Source organism: Lotus japonicus, chromosome 3, assembly GCF_012489685.1.
Source record: "Lotus japonicus ecotype B-129 chromosome 3, LjGifu_v1.2".
In the NCBI taxonomy this organism is placed as follows: domain Eukaryota; kingdom Viridiplantae; phylum Streptophyta; class Magnoliopsida; order Fabales; family Fabaceae; genus Lotus; species Lotus japonicus.
Genome location: NC_080043.1, coordinates 42,763,809 through 42,783,108, shown reverse-complemented (window position 1 = coordinate 42,783,108; position 19,300 = coordinate 42,763,809). Strand labels below are relative to the sequence as shown.

Here is a 19,300-nt window from a genome sequence, read left to right as displayed (position 1 = left end):
TGTCATTAATATAGCAGCTTACCTGATAAATCGAGGACCATCTGTTCCTTTGGATTATCAATTGCCTGAAGAGGTATGGTCTGGAAAGGAGGTAAGTCTTTCACATTTGAAAGTCTTCGGTTGTGTCTCTTATGTTCTCATAGATTCCGATAGGAGAGATGAATTGGACCCCAAGGCCATAAAATGTTTCTTTATTGGTTATGGGTCTGATATGTATGGCTACAGGTTTTGGGATGAACAAAACAGGAAAATCATTAGAAGCAGAAATGTCACTTTTAATGAAAGTGTGCTTTATAAAGGCAGGTCTTCTGTAGAATCTATGAGTTCAAGTAAACAGTTGGAACTTTCTGAAAGAGTGGCATTGGAAGAAATTTCATAAAGTGATGTAGCCAAAAGAAACCAGATTAATCCCGAGAACGAGGATGATGGGGTAGAAGTTGAGCTAGAACAAGAGCCAACAACAGTAATTGAAACTCCTATTAATCAAGTGAGGAGATCTACAAGAACGCCGAAAGCACCACAAAGGTATTCTCCTTCGTTGAATTATTAGTTGTTAACTGATGCTGGAGAGCCAGAATATTTTGGTGAAGCTATGCAGGGGAATGACTCTATCAAGTGGGAGTTAGCAATGAAAGACGAGATGATGTCCCTTCAAAAGAATGGAACATGGTCTCTGACCAAGTTACCAGAAGGAAAGAAAGCTCTATAGAACAGATGGGTCTATAGACTAAAGGAAGAATCTGATGGCAGCAGAAGGTACAAGGCAAGACTTGTAGTGAAAGGGTTTTAGCAGAAGCAAGGAATTGACTTCACAGAGATTTTTTCTCCAGTTGTCAAAATGACCACTATAAGAGTTATCCTGAGTATTGTAGCTGCAGAGAATCTTCACTTGGAGCAGTTGGATGTTAAAACTGCATTCCTACATGGGGATTTGGAAGAAGAGATTTAAATGACACAACCTGAAGGTTTTGAAGTTCCAGGCACGAAGAATCTTGTATGCAAGCTTCACAAAAGCTTGTACGGTCTGAAACAGGCACCGAGACAGTGGTACAAGAAGTTTAATGAGTTTATGAGCAACTCAAGTTTTAGTAGATGTGACATGGATCATTGTTGCTATGTTAAGAAATTTGCTGATAGTTATATAATTCTTGCTTTGTATGTTGATGACATGTTGATAGCAGGATCAAATATGATTGAAATTGACAGGTTGAAGCAACAGATGTCAGAAAACTTTGAGATGAAGGATCTTGGTCCAGCCAAACAAATCCCTGGTGTGAGGATTTCCAGAAATAGATCAGAAGGTGTTCTGAAGTTGTCTCAAGAGAAATATGTTGAAAAATTACTTGACAGATTCAATGTTGGAGATGCCAATACCAGAAACACCCCTTTGGGAAATCACTTAAAGTTTTCAAAGAAGTAGTCCCCAAAAACAGATGAAGAAGAAAATCACATGTCAACAGTTCCATATGCATCTGCAGTAGGGAGCTTGATGTATGCTATGGTTTGTACCAGACCTGATATAGCACATGTAGTGGGAGTTGTCAGCAGATTCATGTCAAACCCTGGGAAGGAGCATTGGGAAGGTGTAAAGTGGATACTGAGATATCTGAAGGGTTCTTCAAGAATGTGTCTATGCTTTAGAAGAAACGATCTCACTTTACAGGGCTTTTCTGATGCAGATCTAGAGGAGACTCGGATGGTGGAAAAAGCACCACAGGTTATATTTTCACTTTAGGAGGAACTGCTGTGAGTTGGAAGTCTAAACTTCAAAATAGAGTTGCTCTCTCAACCACTGAATCAGAATATGTTGCCATTTCAGAAGCAGCCAAGGAGATGATATGGCTGAAGAATTTTCTCAAAGAATTGGGAAAAGAACAAGATGTTCCTCCATTGTTTAGTGACAGTCAAAGTGCTATTTGCCTTGTAAAAAATCATGTCTTTCACTCCAGATGCAAGCACATACAGATGAAGTATCACTTCATCAGAGAACTTATCAATGATGAAGAATTATCTCTGTTGAAGATCTTAGGATCAGAGAATCCAACTGATATGTTGACCAAGACTGTTACAGCTGATAAGCTGAAGCTTTGCATTGCTTCAGCTGGCCTTCGAGGATAATTGAAGACGAAGGCGCTACACTAGGTGGAGAGCAAATTAGCTTATTGCTTACAAGAAGTACTACATTTAGACTCCAAGTGGGAGAATTGTTATGTTATGTAGTCTATTTGTAGTCCCACATTACTTATGTAGTCTATTTGTAAGTCCCACATCGCTTAGAATAAGGAGGAGGTTGACTTACTTCTACTATATAAAAACATAATTTCTCAAAAGAGACAGCGGAACCGAAATCATTATCTGAACCTGCTGATAATGTTCATGGTGATAGTGGTGCTAGTCATGGAAATGTGCTTAGTGCCTCTTCTGTCATTGGAGCATCTCATTTACCTGAGGAAAATGGTGACACATCAAACTTGCTTGATATTGATCAAATCCGTGGTGATAGTCTTAACAATGTACTTGGTTCTAACATTGGAGTATCTGAAAGGCCTAATGAAAATGGCTATTTATCAAACTTGCTTGAAATTGATCAAATCTGTGGTGATATTCTTAACATTATGCTTGGCTCTGACGTTGAATTATCTGAAAGGCCTGATGAAAATGGAAACTCATCAAACTTGAGGAAACTGCCATAAGTTTGGGAATAACAGTAAGCATAAAGTGGTATAGCTAGCTACTAGTTTGAGGAAGCCAATGGTTTGGTTTGGTTATATGATAAAGAGCTTGTTTGGATATAGGCGAAAGAGCATGGAGTAGCAACATATGCAGCTGGAGGTTCAGCAGGTTTCATCTTAGCCATACCGGCTTCCTCCAAGGTAAGCATGGAGCGAGCCTGATGAAATGAGGGGAGCGGATTGCTCTAACGAATCAAAGTAGCAACACCCTTATAAGCGTCAGTGAGGCCGGAGATGAGCTGCAAAACTAGACGGTGATTATTCACCGGAGCACCGACATCACGGAGCTGGTCAGAAAGCGTCTTCAGACGCTGACAGTAGGCGGCGACAGTCGGAAATGCCTCCATGCGAACATTGGAGAAATCCTGCTCTAGGGTGACAGCACGAGCGTTCTGATTATCCCAGAAAAGATCAGCCAAACGCGTCCAAGCAGTAAGAGCGGTGGAGTCAGGCTCCATGATGGTAGTCATCAGGTCAATAGAGATGGTGGCATAAATCCACTGAAGGACAGTGGCGTCCAAAGTGGTCCACAGCTCGTAAGTAGGGTCAGTGAGAGGCGGAGGAGGCTTGTCCGCAACAGGGACAATGTGGTGCAGAACCCGGTGAGAACGAGCATGTATGCGGAAAAGCTCCGCCCAGGTGCCATAGCGATCAGTCTCCACGTCAAGCATAATAGGAATGTGATTCCTAATGTTCGTAACAGTAAGCGCCGGGTGAAAATCAGGTTTAGCCGGCGGGGCAGAGGCCACGGTGGTGACTGCCGGAGAAGTGGTGGCAGCCACGGAGGTGCTGTCCGAGGAGGCTTGAGAAGACATGACGGCGATGAGGTTGGTTGAGAGTAAAGGAAAATATGGGTTTTTTTTTTTTTTTTTTAAATCTCTGGAACCGGTCTACCTGAACCGGTCTGGGAAGGCGACCGGCTGGGTTGACAAAACGCTGGTTGGACCGGCTGGAAGCTTATCCAGGAAGAGGGAGCGCCGGGTCGGGTCGGACCTGTTTGGCTGCGCGCGGATCTGGGGTGACGACAGCGGATCCGGCGGCAGGAGGGCCAAGGAGGCGCGAGCGGATGGCGGCGGCTCGGGTGGCGGCGGAAAATGGCCGGAACGGCGAGGAAGATGGCGCAGGTGGAAGCGCGTGGAGAGGGCAAGTGCGGTTGGAGGGCGCACTGAGGAAGGCAGCAATGGCGTGTGGGGAAACGCGGTGGCTGCGATGGAGTCCGGCAGCGCTGAAGAGGGGCGGCGGGACGGTAGCGGCGGCGGCGGCACAAGGAGAGGGGAGTGCGGCGGCGGCTGCTGTAGGTGCAGAGGGAAGAGGAGGGAAAAGAAAAGGAATTAGGTCAGAAAAGGGATCAAAATACTACTGATACCATGTAAGATAATAATATGATTTCAATGGTTGATTTCTCATTCATCAGAAATAGGTTTATATACAAATACAATACTATCAAAGTCAACTAGCTAATTATGTAAGACATAATTACAGGGATCTAATTGCTTAATTACAGGAAAGGAATATATGCATATCCTATTCTATCAGAGCACTTATTGAAGCTTATCTACTACTAAAAGCAGTGGATAAATGCTAATAAGTGTGCTCCTTGGTCCGCATCCAAACGGGCTCCAAGTTTAGAGTCATGTTCATTTAAGGGGTGGTAATTATTGTGTTCTTAAATAAGGAGTTACTGGTGTGGTAAACTGTTGACTGAAACCTGTTTCTCAACTTCATTTACCATTCAATTCTAGCAAACTAAAATCTATTTTTTCACATTATTGGGTTCTAGACTTGTTCCGTGGATTTTGTTTTATTTGTTCTAAGTTTAGTTTTGTATAGATGTTATTGAATAACCTTTGTTTCTTTTATTCTATGTCTTAATTTTATTCAATTTGGTGGCTTAGACTTTGAAATCCGCCAAAGACTTCTCTGATGAATCTTTCTTCTTTGGTTCCATTCTAATAAAAACGCACTTAGCTCTTTCTATCTTCTCTTAGATTTTCCTTTCTACCACTGTTTTGTTTGGGGTGTGAATTGATAAGCAATATGGGGTTCCATTCTTTGGTTTTGTTTCATTCTATGCTTGCAGTATTTGAGGTTTTTATTCCAGGTACCAGGATGGGGAACAATGATGTATCCATTCCCTGTGATAATTATATGTACCCTTTTGCCAATTTGTCCACATGTTGCAGGAAAACTAGTTCATTCAAGTATTTTTTTCATTTAATTGTATCTGTGCAGTGACAAGGATGCTTTGTTAAGTTAAAACGTGCATACAGGTTTCCTTCTTTTGATTTGTTTTGAAATTGCTAAACGTAATATCAATATCTTACATGACAATAATTCATAGTTGTGTGTCAATGGACTAAGTGCCCGTTTGACATCCCGTTAGAAACGTGGTGTTTGAATTAACATGATTTTGTTAAAATGGTTTTGAGTAAAATTGTGTTTAAATAAACGTGATTTATGTTTGGATGATTTGTAACAAATGTGATTTGAAAATAATGAATATCGTTTGGATGATTTTTAATTACTTACTTTTGAAAGATGTAATTAAAAAAATATTACTCCTTTTGCATTAAATCAAATTAAAGACATTTCATAAAACTTAAAATTAGCAAATCAACTCGTTCAAAAAAAAAATTAACAAATCAACAAATTAAGTAAGTCACGTTCATTAAGTTTGTTAAAAGAAAATTCATTAAATTGTTTTAAATAAAGGCTGAATAAAAATATAAACCGTGAAAAGACTTTGACAAAAATAAGAAAAAAAACAGAGAAAACGCGTAACAGTAAAAGGAAGGAGAAAGAAAGGACGAGTTGAACAGAGATGGAGTCGTCGAGCGTGAGCGGCGGACGGAGTTGGAGCACGAACGGCAGATCGCGAGCGGAGTCGCACAGATCTGAGAAGAACGACAGAGCATGAACGGAGTCGCACAAATCCAAGAAGAACGGCGGAGCGTAAACGGAACTACACAGATATGAGAAGAAGTGAGCGAACTGGCAACGACGGCGGAGAAGGGCATGACTGGTGGCTGACAGGATGCGTCGGATCTGGTTGGTGAAAGCCAGAAAAATCAACGTTGAATGTCAAACGCCCAACGCCACAGCTCCAATTTATCGATTCTAAAAAAACGTTGTTTGGGCCCAAATTCGCGTTCATGCGTTTAGAAAAACGCCCATCCAAACGGTGTGGCAAAGCTGGTGAACCGCGTTTCTCTCAACGCAACGCACGTTTCGCCCCTCTAACACCCATCCAAACAGGCCCTAAAGAAACACACTAGAAGATTATAGTTCCTTGGTGATGAGGGCAAGAGTTCATATCATTCTGATTTATCAAATGCAACCATTGAACTTTTTACATGGGTTGATCTATGGCTTTATTTATTGAATTTAATTGCTTTTAGTTATGTTTTCCTTGAATTTTATGATCTTGAAGTATTTCATCAATTAATTTACCTTACACTTCAAAGATCTCTTGAGTCTTACCCGGTGCAAGTGCCGCCAGACAATCTTTTTAGTGTTTAATTTAAATATCTTTGACAAAATAAAGGAATGTCACTAGTTCATAGTCTGACAAACGATTCTCTTGAATCTTATCGTCATCTTCTCCTTTGGTTCTTTTTTAGAACTGTTGAGACTTTCTTTGAATCGATATGAATGTATAAAATTGAAAATTGTCCACGAGTTCTAATGTTTAAGTAGCGCACTTCTTGCTATTGTTGAATCTAATAGACACTACCACCACGATTCATAAGTTTTCTCAAGAATAGGCCTTATCAGAATTCGGTTCAAATGTAGACTATTTCTCATGATGACTCTATTTTCCCCTTTTATAACCTCATTTTTTTGGAGAGTTCTGGGGCAGCATGAAACACAATTTCCTTTATTTTGTCAAAGATATTTAAACTAAACACTATCAGAATTCGGTTTCAAATGCAGACTATTTCTCATGATGACTCTATTTTCCCTTTCTATAACCTCATTTTTTTGAGAGTTCTGGGGCAACATGAAACACAATTTCCTTTATTTTGTCAAAGATATTTAAACTAAACACTCAAAAGATTGTCTGGCGGCACTTGCACTGGGTAAGAATAAATCCCAAAAGAGAGATTTTCAAAGAGCAAAGATGAGAAAATTAAGAAAAACCATGATCAGTCATGCTGATACATCCACCTGATATTGATACATGATGCAAAAACTTAGAGGCTATACAAATTAAAGCCGCTAAAGTCTAAACTGCCAAAATTCAACCTAAAAACCAACGGATTTTTAGCCAACAAGACCATTTGTGTGGTAAAACAAGGATCATTGTGATTGTAATAACATAGAGCTACACTACACCACAAATGTCTCTAGTTATTTAAAGTTCCATTAGAGTTTTATGATGAGTTTGGGTACCATGTGTCTCACATGAGAGTTTTCATGGACATTTTTCTTTCTTGGGAGCAGGGTTTTTAATTGTCGTAGCTTCTGGTTTGCTTTGTTCTGCAATTATCTTAAATTGAACTGCTTAAACATGTTTATGCTCCATGCACATAATTTTTTGTCTCTCTAGTTTAAAACCATTCCTTTTATCAAATGTTCTCTCAAGGTATTTATTCTAAAATAAAAACCCTAAGTATAGAACGGCTGAGCAAAAGAAACTTAGAGTATTATTCAGATCAGAAATTTGACCATACATAAAGGCATGGAGGTCCCCTTTTTTATAGTAGGTGGACCTCCTTACTCTGGGGTCTCGCCCATTACACAGTGAGTTGACTGAACAGGAAGACGACGTTGATCGAGGTATAGAATTAGCCATTTTAATAAACGGGTGACGTTAATTGGTTGACTTAAGGGATAAACGGCAGTGATCGCAGGATACGGTTAGTGGACTCATGCAGGTCTGCCATAGCATGGGGCTTAACAAATCAAAGAGAAGAGGAAGAGAGGTTCGATGGGAGGAAGAAGAGGTAAGGTTCGATGGGAAAGGAAAGGAGAAAGTGATGGGGGTCGTAACAAATCAAAGAGAAGAGGAAGAGATTAAGAGATTCAGCCATGACCTTTGGGAACCACATCGTTCCTCTTCCTAGATCAGGATAGATCGAAATCGCCTTCTTCTTCTTTTATGGGTATGGTGGGGGTTGAGACAAACTTTGGTTTACAGATCCGGAGAAGCAAAGGTGCACAGAGACTAGGGACAATATTGGATTGGGAGCTTTGATTTCTCTTTTTTTTTTTTTGAAAAATGCAGATCTGGGAAGGTCAACGGAAAAGATATTGAAGGTGGAGAAGATGAAGACATTGGAGATGATAAAAATGAAGATGAGATGAAGAAAAAAAAACTAATGTTACGTGGACAAAAAATGAAAAAAAAAAAAAAAACTGACATGCCAACACTTACCTGCAAGTTGGCATGCCTAGTAAGCATGAGAACCGGTAGTGACAGATCTAGAAATATTCAACTGTGGGGGCAATATGCACTTAAAAACTTGGCCTATTCCAGTTTGGGCCCCTGATGTTTCACAAATGTGCGGTCTGCACCCCCTGTGTTTAAAACGTGCGGTCAAGGTCCCTCATCTATCTAAAACGGTCGATTGAAGCCCTTCCGTTCATCTCCGTCAGTTGACTAAACGGAAATGCTGACTTGTCACTTATTTAATTCATAAAATATAGGCTACTAATTGGTGACGGAAATAATCCGTCACAAAACCCTTCAGTATTACTTCAGTTTGATGGCATTTGTTCTTCCTTTTCCTTCCAAAATTGATTCAGAATCTGAGTGAGGGGAATTGGGTTTGGGGCCCCCCCTATGGGGCTCCCCGCCCCACTTAAAGTGGGGAAATTACTGGAAAGCCCCCCTTTAATAGAATACGGAATATTAACTTCCGTATCCAATACGGAGGATAAAGTTCCGTACTATATTACTATGTAAACGACAGGGGTTTTTTCAAAACCCATTTCAGCGCTCCAAACCCATTTCCCAACCCTTGCTCTGCAATCTTTGAGACCGACGCTCTCCTTGCTTCAATCATCATCTGGACAGGGTACCATCGTCTTCATCATCAAACCCATTCTCCCCATTCATTGCATTGAACCTAGAGGTAAGTAAGTTTGGATTTCAACTTAAATTCACCATTTAACTTGAAATTATGGAATCTTTCAACCCTAGGGTAGTCGATTTATGCTTAAGTAGATGTTATGTTGGCTGAAATTGTATAAATTGGTCTTTGGGGCGAGCTCCAATCATGCAATGTCGTTAATGGAGTTCTAGTTCGATACGGAACATAATGTTCCGTATTCAATATGAAACTTAATGTTCCGTATTCAATACGAAACTTAATGTTCCGTATTGGATATGAAACTTAATGTTCCGTATTTGGTGTCTGTTCAGATTTATAAAATGTTTTTATAAAACTTAATCTAATTAGCTTAGTTAATTTATAAAATGTTTGCTCTGAATATATAGTGAGAATGAAGAACAGAAAGAGGTCTCGAGCTAGTGAGGATGCGGGGCCTACTGAGGATAGACACCGGCGCTTACATGCTTCTAGCCGACGCGGCGATCATGCTGCGACCTCTCAGGCGGTTGAGGCTTCAGCTCCAGCTCCAGTTGATTCTATGCATTCGCCCATGGTAGAGGCTTCAGCTCCAGCTCCAGTTGAGCCTACTGATCCAGTTCCTACTCCGCCGTCTCCCATGGTTGAGTTATCTCGCCATGAGTCACCAGGCGAGGAGTCATCAGGCGAGTCGTCATCCGGCGATGAGTCATCCGACGAGGAGTCATCCGGCGAGGAGTCATCTGACGAGGATAGTATTCCTCCTCCTGATGTTGATGCTGATGTCGTGCTAGAGGCACAGGGTGGCGAGGAGGACCTGATCCAGAGGTCGCCGCCGTTTCCGGGGGGGCCTGTTGAGCTGTCGCTTCTCACGCATTATGCTGATCACAAGGCTCCCTGGACGTGGCATGCACTCCTACGCACAGACGAGCGATATGTGGACCGTCAACACTTGAGGGTGGCCACAGCTGGGGGGAAGGTTTGGAACCTTGCTTGTGATGGTGATTTAGACAGTCACAGGAGGGTTCGAGAGCTGATTGAGCAGACGGGTCTTCATCAGCTACCCTGGTGCAGCTACCCGGAGACAGATGCAGGCCTCATTTTGGCCCTTGTGGAGCGATGGCATGAGGAGACTAGTAGCTTCCACATGCCGTTCGGGGAGATGACTATCACCTTGGACGACGTGTCGGCTCTTCTCCATCTCCCCATGGGGTCGAGGTTCTATACGCCTGGGAGGGGGAGAGGGACGAGTGTGCAGCGCTATGTGCTGAGTTGATGGGAGGATCTGCTGCTCGTTATCATGCTGAGTTTGATACGAACAGGAGCCAGACTATTCGCTTTGGGGTCTTGCAGACCCTGTATGATGCTGCGTTGGCGGGTATGTCTTAATTATTACTTGATTAAATTGTATCTATTATTATTGTATTGTTATAAACTGTTAACTCAATTCATTTCATTGTAGAGCACCGATATGAGGACGCTGCACAGATTTGGCTGGTGAACCAGCTAGGCGCGACGCTCTTTGCTAGCAAGAGCAGTGGATACCACACGTCATTATCCGGAGGGCGGATCCGGACTACTCGCAGGACCAGCCTAGGGCGCGGCGGTGGGTTACGTCCCGGGTCGGGCATGCAAGCCTCGATGAGAGGCGAGTCATGCTCGATGAGCTGACGGTGGATGACATTATATGGACCCCATTTGAGGACCATCGGGCTCATCGACCACGGGATCAGAGGGCCATGTATTCTGGCTACATCCGGACGCCATTTGGCCGTGTTGTTCGACGACATTTACCAGAGAGGGTTTTGCGCCAGTTTGGCTACATACAGGATGTCCCTCGACACCCCTCTGAGATCCAGACGACTGGGTCCCTTGCTGAGACCGCAGATGCTGCCTATGCTGAGTTTGCGCCGCACCTCCGCCCTCAGGGGATCCTTGCTACATATCCGGGAGAGGCTGTGGAGGATTACATGAGGTGGTACAGCGCTGTGTCCCATCGGTTCATCATCCCTGATGATAGGAGGGAGGAGTTCAGTGCGGTGGTAAGTTTGAATTTTATTTTCCATTCAATTGTGATTTTTTGTTCATGATATTTTATTTGTATCTAATGTATGTACATTATTTTTGCAGACTGTTATGCGTCGGGCCGTGGACTTGTTGGAACAGTCACTCGAGGTGCCAGATGCTCCTGCAGTGGGCACGCATTCCCGATCCCTCACTGAGAGGGCGCTGGATCTTATTAGATCTAGTGCCTTCATCGGTACCCAGGAAGTAGCCTTTGCTGCTGTCCGAGGAGTTGTAGCTGCAGGAGGCAGAGGTCGTGGAGGTAGAGCGCGTGGAGGCAGAGCCCGTGGAGGCAGAGCCCGTGGAGATGGTGCACCTGCAGAGGGCGCTCGTGGAGGCAGAGCTCGTGGACCTAGAGGTCGTAGGGGGGGCGGTAGGGGTCGTGGCGAGTGATTGACTGTATATTTGTATATTTTTTGTGTACTTTTATATTATGACATGTGACGCTTTGTATGGACTCTCTTTATATTAACCATGCTTTCTATTTCCACTTATTATATTTAGACTCTTATAATGAAAGGCAGGATAAGTAACATAAATAATCCATGGCAAGCAGTTCAAAGGGTACACGAAATTATTCAGAAGCAACACGAAAACTAAATTAATCCTTAGTGATATCGATGAAGTCGTGGGGTCCGTTATCCTGTGGAAATACTTTGACTACGTTGGGCAACGTTATATTCAGATAACGAACAGATTTACTCGGTGCAAACACAGCAACCTGCAAGTAAATTGCAGATTTAAAACCCACCATGCGTACTTGTTCAAAGGAAGCAAGATTAATGTTTAGGTAAGAGATGATAGACCTTTTGGAGAACGAGAACAAATCCAACAGTTATGGCATTTCCAAATTCGCTGTCAGTGAACGCCTTGCGATGGATGCTCGCGTCAACGGTGCCCGTAGGGTCCTAAATCGATGCAATCGTGAGAGAAAGGGAGGCAAAAAATGTACGGTTAAAGAACCTGGACAAAAGCGAGGAAATACCTTGAGGGTAACTTTGGCATCTCCGAAACCATTGGGAGTGCATGATTTAATAACAGCAACAACACTCTCTACTCTCTCAACATTCGTTGTGATCGTGCCCAGCGGAGTGGCAGATTCCACCAATTGCAGGGCTGAAAGCCAAGCATTTGAATTGAAATCAGGATCAGTTTCTGTTGATCTGTCTTCGAGCGCACGCCTCACAATTTCTTGGGTCGGAATGAGTAGTGTGTTAGTGTTGGATCTACGGGCATACATGGCAGCCTGGACGGCGCCAGCTGGGCCAGGAATGAGAGGACGAGAGCTGCTAGAAGTGTTGCCTTGACGTTTACAACGGCGGACGAATGCATTTAGGTCCTGTTCCATGGTATGTTTTTTTTAACTTCGTTGCAAGACAGGAAGAAAGGGATGAAGAAGACGAATAGGGAAACTAGAGAGATTTATAGCAGAATGGTTAAAAGATTTATGGTGTTTGGTGGATAGTACAAGTGTGGTTGGGGTTGTTTGGTGGTAGAGAGTAATGTCAGGTTTCAAGTTCGTCATTTAGTGGATGAAAATGACTAGACTCTGATGACGGAGTGGTTGGAAATGACATGACTCTGATGATGGAGTGCTTGGAAATGACAGGACTCTGATGAAAATGTCAGGTTGTCTATGTTAATTATCCCTGATGCTGTTTCAATCAACTGATGTTTAATATAAAATGTCCATCAAAATAATAAGGCCCATCAATATAACAATGACCAGCAAATTACTATTATTAAAAGCAGCAATGAATAACATAAGGGCAAGGCCCATCAGATTAATATTACAGAGCGTTTACAAATGAATATTACACAAAGTGTGGTGTCAGTCTGAGGTGATGTCTACATAGCTTTGGTGACTAAGAGGAACACCAAAAGTAACAAGCCAAGCTTCGAATTTGTAACACCCCAATTTCCGGGTGTCACTTTAGTAACCAAAAATAACTCTACGCGGAAAACAGGTAATTTTTTTTTTCGTTTGATTCCTTTTAAATCAAGCAATAGAAAATAAAGACATAACCCATCCACTAAACTAACCAATATACATCAAATATAACCATGTACAGCCGCAGCTGCACTTCCACGTCACGCGCACTCGCAGTGACTCCAAAGTAGTATGCCCGAAGGCAAATATATACAGAACCCGAAGTGTGAGTAAGAAAGTTTATAATTACAACCCACAAGAAGATAGTCGGCCTCAAAAATGGCCTAAGCAAAGACCCCCATGGTCCGACTGACTCACTGTGATCCCTCAGTAAGAGAACCACACAGAAGTCATGCGTCGGGAACCTACCCTGTCCCAAAAGCAAAACGAATCAGAGCTCTACACAAAACCTGACGCCTGCCTACACCTACCCTTCCAGTACCGCTCAAAGCTCCTCCTCCTCCTCCTCGTCACTCCTAACGTACTAGTCGACATCAGTGTCAGAGTTAGAGTCCAAGTCCACAGCGAACTAAGGTTGGCAAGTTGAAGCTCAGCTCCATGCGTCGTAAAGCTCCCTTCGATAGACGTCTACGCTCGTTAGTCCGGTCCTTCATGACCCTTCCCCGGTACGTCGCTCGATGACCCGCAAGATAGATCACCCAAGCGGTGGGGGCATGTCGATCAACCAGCTCAAACCTGATCCCTCCCGAGGGAAAGACCATCGAAACCCAATCCACCGTCGACGTCTGGCAGCAGGCCGACCGCTCAAACACAAACATGCAACCAAAGCCAAGGCGCTAGAGTCAACTCACAGAAATAAGTAGATATACACTCAACATGTGATATGGGGTATAGATATATGTTGATATATATATATATATATATATAAGCAATCCTAGCATGTTATGGCTCTAACAATGCTTCAATAAATCAAACAGCACATGATTCCAGTCAGAATGAATGTATGCGTGAAATGCACAATATGATCCGGATTGTGACGCGTTCCCGTTCGCCACAAGTGAAGCATTCCCGTTCTTCACTATGGATGAACCATTCCCGTTATTCATCCTTGGTGAACCATTCCCGTTATTCACCGTATGATGAACCATTCCCGTTATTCATCATTAATGCAGTGGTGAACCATTCCCGCTATTCACCATGAGATGCACAGGTGAACCATTCCCGTTATTCACCCGATTGATGCAATATGGTTAGCCAAACATCGAATCGTCCTCACCACACAAGTGTTTAGTTCAAACCCAAACTCAAAACAACCCAAGAGTTAGTGTCGGTCAATACAACACAACTCGGAGTTAGTGTCGGTCAATACAACACAACTCCAATAACAAAACCCAAAATCAAAGCCAGAGTCAGTGTCGGTCAATACAACACAACTCGAACAACAAGAGTACTAAAGTACTCGGGAGTTTAGTGTCGGTCAATACAACACACTCCAACAACCAAAACCCAATGTCGAAACCCAGGGTTAGTGTCGGTCAATACAACACAACCCCAACGATAAGAGTACTGAAGTACTCGGTGACTTTCAATCATCACCATAGCTCACCTTAGTGGCTTTCCCCAATTCCAATAACTCTCCAAACCCACAACAAAAGTCGACTTTTCCCCGTGTTTCGCAATTATTTTCCCCTTTAGTTCTCCTATGATTATTCGTTTAGTAAAACGTTTCGAATTGGATTAGTCAGGTTATGAGTTTATTTCTCAAAGTCTAAGTCTCCCAAAGTCTCTAGTTTTCGAAATTCTAATCTTTCTAAGTTTCCAAAAAAACCCTCCAAAAGAAGTTTCCCGGGGAAAGTCTAAGTATTCAAACGAATCCCAACGAATGGCTAAGTCTCAAACCCCACATTTGAACTTGCCTAGGGTTGTTCATCCAACCCGAAATATCAAAGATCACCAGATCAATGAATCTCCACTCCGAAGTCGCGTCAAAACGCACAATCCAACAATAGCACAATATCACAAGTTATGGAAAAGCATTATAACATCAACTCATCATCATAAACAACATCAGATAAAGCATAAGTCGAATTTATCGACACCTATCATGCAATCATAGCTAAATAGCAAGTTGCCCTAACCTTAGGCGCTTTCCTTACTAAGTTGCGACTCAAATCAAATCCAGTCATATCTTTGCTTTCCCGTGTTGGCTCACTTCCGTTTGTTCTTTGGCTTCGTCGTCAAGCGCTTCCGTCCTTCGTACCCTTCACAAGTTCACATACTAAACCTTAGTCTCTAAAGTCACATCTAAAGTTCCAGAACAAACTTAGCCAATCTTTCTAGCTCACTTGGCTAAATGCACAAACTTTATGTTTCAAGGACTAAAGTCCAAAGATAAAGTATTTGTGAGTTTTAAAGAAAGGTCCTTAAAAAAACACATTTCGCAAACAACTCCTCAACTTTTAAATAATTCAACCCTAGTCCCTTGATAAGCACATAATCACGAAAAGGTCCTCACATAAAAGTAAGTTCTTTTTCAACCCTGAATCTTTTATAAATTTATCAAACAAACCCCAAGACTTTTAAAACTCCGGTTTAACCCAAAACTTCTCAGCCTCTTGTGCTTTAATCCTAAAGTTTTCCCACAATAAACTTTTAGTCCTCAAACTTAACTTATGATTTTCACTAAACAAAAACAAGTTTTAGAATTGATTTTCCAAACCCAAAACACATGCCATAGGCTCGGCCACATCTACATAACTATGTATAAATTCACCTTTTTCCCCAAATCACTTCCAAATCCATTTTTAACATTTAAACACAACTAATCAAGACTTAAATTAAAGCTCTTAAAATCCCAAAATCTCTTAACTAAAAAAAAACAAGTTTTAAGAAAACTAAATGGTGAAATCCATAGATCCGGTGATGGGGAACAACGTTTGTAAAAGCACTTTGGAAAAAGCTCTAATTAAAAATTTTACAAAGACAATAACTCAACCTTTTTGGAAATAAAAACCATGGGTAACTAAATCATTTCCCTAGTCATAACATTTTTAACATTTAAACACAACTAATCAAGACTTAAATTAAAGCTCTTAAAATCCCAAAATCTCTTAACTAAAAAAAAACAAGTTTTAAGAAAACTAAATGGTGAAATCCATAGATCCGGTGATGGGGAACAACGTTTGTAAAAGCACTTTGGAAAAAGCTCTAATTAAAAATTTTACAAAGACAATAACTCAACCTTTTTGGAAATAAAAACCATGGGTAACTAAATCATTTCCCTAGTCATAACTTTAATGAAGACACTAGGTGTGGAAACTAAAAGGATAAATTTCATTGACTTATAAAACAAGATCAAAGAAACTAGAAGGAGTTTTACCATAAAATGAGAAGATGAAGATGATGGTGGTAGAGTGGTGGGGGATCTGCAACTGGTCTTTCCCTTGCACCACGAATCCTGCTGCTCGTGAGGAAGAGAGAGCAATATGGGTCTTATTTTAATTAAACAGACAAGGAACTTGCACTTTGCTTAGAGAGAAGTAATATGGAGAAGTAGAAGTGGAAGAAAGAAAGAATATGGGTCTTTTGGTTGCTGTACAAGGAAAAGCAACATGAAAATGGCGGAGAATGAGTAAGTGGGCGTGAGTGAGAGGTACCATGGTGGTGTGGGTGCTTCAACAAAAGAAAATGAAAGAAAGAAGAAGTGCTGCAGGAAAAGAAAATAAGGGACGTGAATGTGGGAGAAAGAAAGAAAATGAATAAGAAAAGAAAGCTGGTGGTGATGCTTCGGTGAGAGAGAACGTGAGTGAGGGAGGATAAGGACGGATGGTTTAGGTATTTAGGGAGAAGATATTTTTAAAACTAGTACAAATTGATTTAGACACCGAATGATTTAACTCATAGAGTTAAGAGAAAAATATAGGGGTGATATATTATTATCCCAAAAATTAAGAGGAATTCTATGAAATGATAAAATATAAATTTGGATCACTTTGGGCAAAATAAAACGATCCATCGACAAGAAAATGAGTAAAAACTGAGCTAAAGAATAACTGTTAGACAATTAGAACAAATATGACGTTGTCATATTATGCAATTAATCTAAGTATCGATCCAAGAAAGGGCGATACTTGCATCGGGTTCATTTAAGTGAGAAAATGGCTTGAACGCAGTATGCTTCAAAATATACGGCAAAACTACTTTTTGCAATTGATGTCGGATGAGAAAACTTCCTTCTGAAGAAAGATTGGAAATATCGAAAAAAATCTGGCAACGCGAACAGAAACTTCGTTAGAAGTCCCGAATAGAAAAAGTCTTCATCCATCGCTCGAATCTAGGGTTTCGAAGCAAAGAAATTAGCGTCGTCGAGCTTTCGAAAAGTGAATACTATCGTGCGTATAGTCCAGAGTTCCGAAATGAAACGCTGGTCGAAGGAAAAATAAAGAGAACCTTTAAATTTTCCAAGGATTCGAAATCTCATTTAAAACGTTGCTCTAAAAGCGAAATAGCCTATTCTGGACACGCTCGCCATAAAGCAGGTGTGCAGACGACTCGCACTAATTCCTACAGCGACTACGCAACATTCCTCAAGCAATTCCTGAACTTTCTTCTTCATTAATCTTTCTCAAATAGCAAACTCCTGTCACGCTTACACTGATTCTACGCGTGAGTCAGAAATTAACTTGTTCGGCAAATCCAGGTCTTACAGAATTCTGATGTGAACCTGCGTAAACGTGTATCATATGGGACGCACCAGCTTACTGATATAGGATCAACATACCGTTCCCACTGGAGAGCAATTGGCGGCATAGAATGTCCAGGAGTTAGATGGAGCTACATTATAGAGAATAACAATAAAATTAGATAACTTGCAAATACAACAAATTTATTCACAAATTGGATATTAGTGTAACGCAATAAAAAAATACCTGTACAAAGTGATTTATCACATGACCAACAGCTATAACACGATGTACAGGAGGTGGACCTTCTCCTCTTAGTGGAAGGTATGACCAACAACCCCCAGAGGAGATGGATATGAAAACCACTTGGAACCTGGTTGCTACAAGGTATCCCATCTCTGGCAGTTGCATCCATTTATCCTCGGTAGCCGGATGACCAGGATGAAGAGTGAGTCGGGAATGTAAGGCATTAACCACATGTCTGGACCACATTTTGTAACACCCCGATTTCGGTGGCGTCACTTTAGTAACAAAAGTAAACTTGATGCGGAAAAACGTGAATATATTTTTTTTTCGATAATGATAAAGACAAGACTGAATTAAATAAAACCCAAATGCGAAAAGCAATAAAACTAATGTACAATATATATAACAGCCCCCGCTGTAAGTAGCAACCTCGTCACGAGTAACCTCCAGTGACGGAAAGAAGAAACATGTAACGCCCGTAGGCAATATGTACAAACCGAATATAAAGGTGAAGTGTCCGCAACACCATCCCTCAAAACTGAGATTAAGCTGGCCCAGATGGCCTAAAAACAAGACCTCCTAAGTCCAACCAACTCTCTGTGATTCCCGTAGATAACCACACAAAAAGCTATAGGTGGGAAACTACCCTGTCCCCAAAGAAACAAATGATGTTCAGAGCTAAGACTCTACTCCTACTCTAATCCCATCTCAAGGAGCTCACACCAGCACTAAAACCCACATGCTAGTATGATCGTCGTCCGAATTCGAAATCCAGAACGACCTAGTCTATATACACCATCCGTCCTCCTCTCGCGACCGCGATGCGCTTCTATTCCAGCATCTCAACCCTAGTTCCCCCTGAAGGGTGAACCATCATGAATCAGCCCGCCAAAGACATCTGACAAAAGGCGTAGTCCGCCAAAGCACACACAGAAGACGCGAGGGTCAACTCCAAAGAATTATGTAAATAATACCACCAATAGATATAGATAAGAGAATAGCCACTTAGGCTTACAGCTAGGGATAACATCCTAGGGTTGTATATTTCACAATGAATATAAACGCAGTAATAACAGATAGCATGCATCAAATAGGATTAACAATTATCAATCACACTCAACAACTAAGTCAGTATGCATGTTGCATGAAATGCAAATGACGGTTAACCCAGTTAACCAAATGCATTCCGGAAACGGATGGACATCAAACGGATCAGCCCTAACACCAGCCACGGTGGGACCATTTCGGCCCGCGTGCCTCTTACACCACACAAAGGTAGTCAGATCAGCAGTAAACCCGAAGGTCTGCCATTTCGGTCTGCTACAAGAGTCGTCTACAAACGCTCTTACACGGCATTCCGGGTCTTATGACCATTTTGGAAACCGACGAGGTCCAGAGTACGTCCTGTGTTAATACCTCATTAATGTTGCATGAATGCAGGATGATTAGTCAAACAACGTCTCCGAATCTCACTCGACACGTCGCCACGTGTTCTAGTTAAATTAAAGTCTCTAAAAGCTTACCCTAAGGTAACAGTCGATTCTGCGACAAAAGACACATCTTCACAACAACACATAACTCATGATGATCTCCAAATCATCCGACTCATCTCAGTCCGATGGTCAAAACTGCTCAACGAGCAAGAGTATCAAC

At 41.8% G+C, this 19,300-nt stretch overlaps 2 protein-coding genes and 1 long non-coding RNA gene across 3 annotated transcripts; 1 reads left to right on the top strand and 2 right to left on the bottom strand.

The window, feature by feature from the left end:
• Positions 1 to 2,917: 2,917 nt before the first annotated feature.
• LOC130744183 (uncharacterized) lies at positions 2,918 to 3,547 on the bottom strand. The gene has a single exon (XM_057596374.1). The coding sequence runs from the start codon at positions 3,545 to 3,547 to the stop codon at positions 2,918 to 2,920; it is 630 nt and encodes a 209-aa protein (XP_057452357.1).
• Positions 3,548 to 10,707: 7,160 nt separating this feature from the next.
• Positions 10,708 to 11,221, top strand: LOC130744182 (uncharacterized). The gene is made up of 2 exons (XM_057596373.1): positions 10,708 to 10,806; positions 10,895 to 11,221. The coding sequence occupies exons 1-2, from the start codon at positions 10,735 to 10,737 to the stop codon at positions 11,219 to 11,221; spliced, it is 399 nt and encodes a 132-aa protein (XP_057452356.1). The 5' UTR covers positions 10,708 to 10,734.
• A 1,569-nt stretch (positions 11,222 to 12,790) lies between these two features.
• LOC130742829 (uncharacterized) lies at positions 12,791 to 16,589 on the bottom strand. Its single transcript, XR_009021277.1, has 2 exons — positions 16,099 to 16,589; positions 12,791 to 14,980 (listed from the first exon to the last, which is right to left on the bottom strand). It is a non-coding gene; the product is annotated as an uncharacterized LOC130742829 (long non-coding RNA).
• Between the last annotated feature and the right edge of the window lie 2,711 nt (positions 16,590 to 19,300).

Excerpts from the sequence above, each read along its gene's own strand:
- LOC130744182 (XM_057596373.1), top strand. The coding sequence starts at position 10,735 with ATGAGGTGGTACAGCGCTGTGTCCCATCGGTTCATCATCCCTGATGAT. Across the intron at positions 10,807-10,894 it reads GGGAGGAGTTCAGTGCGGTG|ACTGTTATGCGTCGGGCCGT; the intron begins GTAAGTTTGAAT and ends TTATTTTTGCAG.
- LOC130744183 (XM_057596374.1), bottom strand. The coding sequence starts at position 3,547 with ATGTCTTCTCAAGCCTCCTCGGACAGCACCTCCGTGGCTGCCACCACT.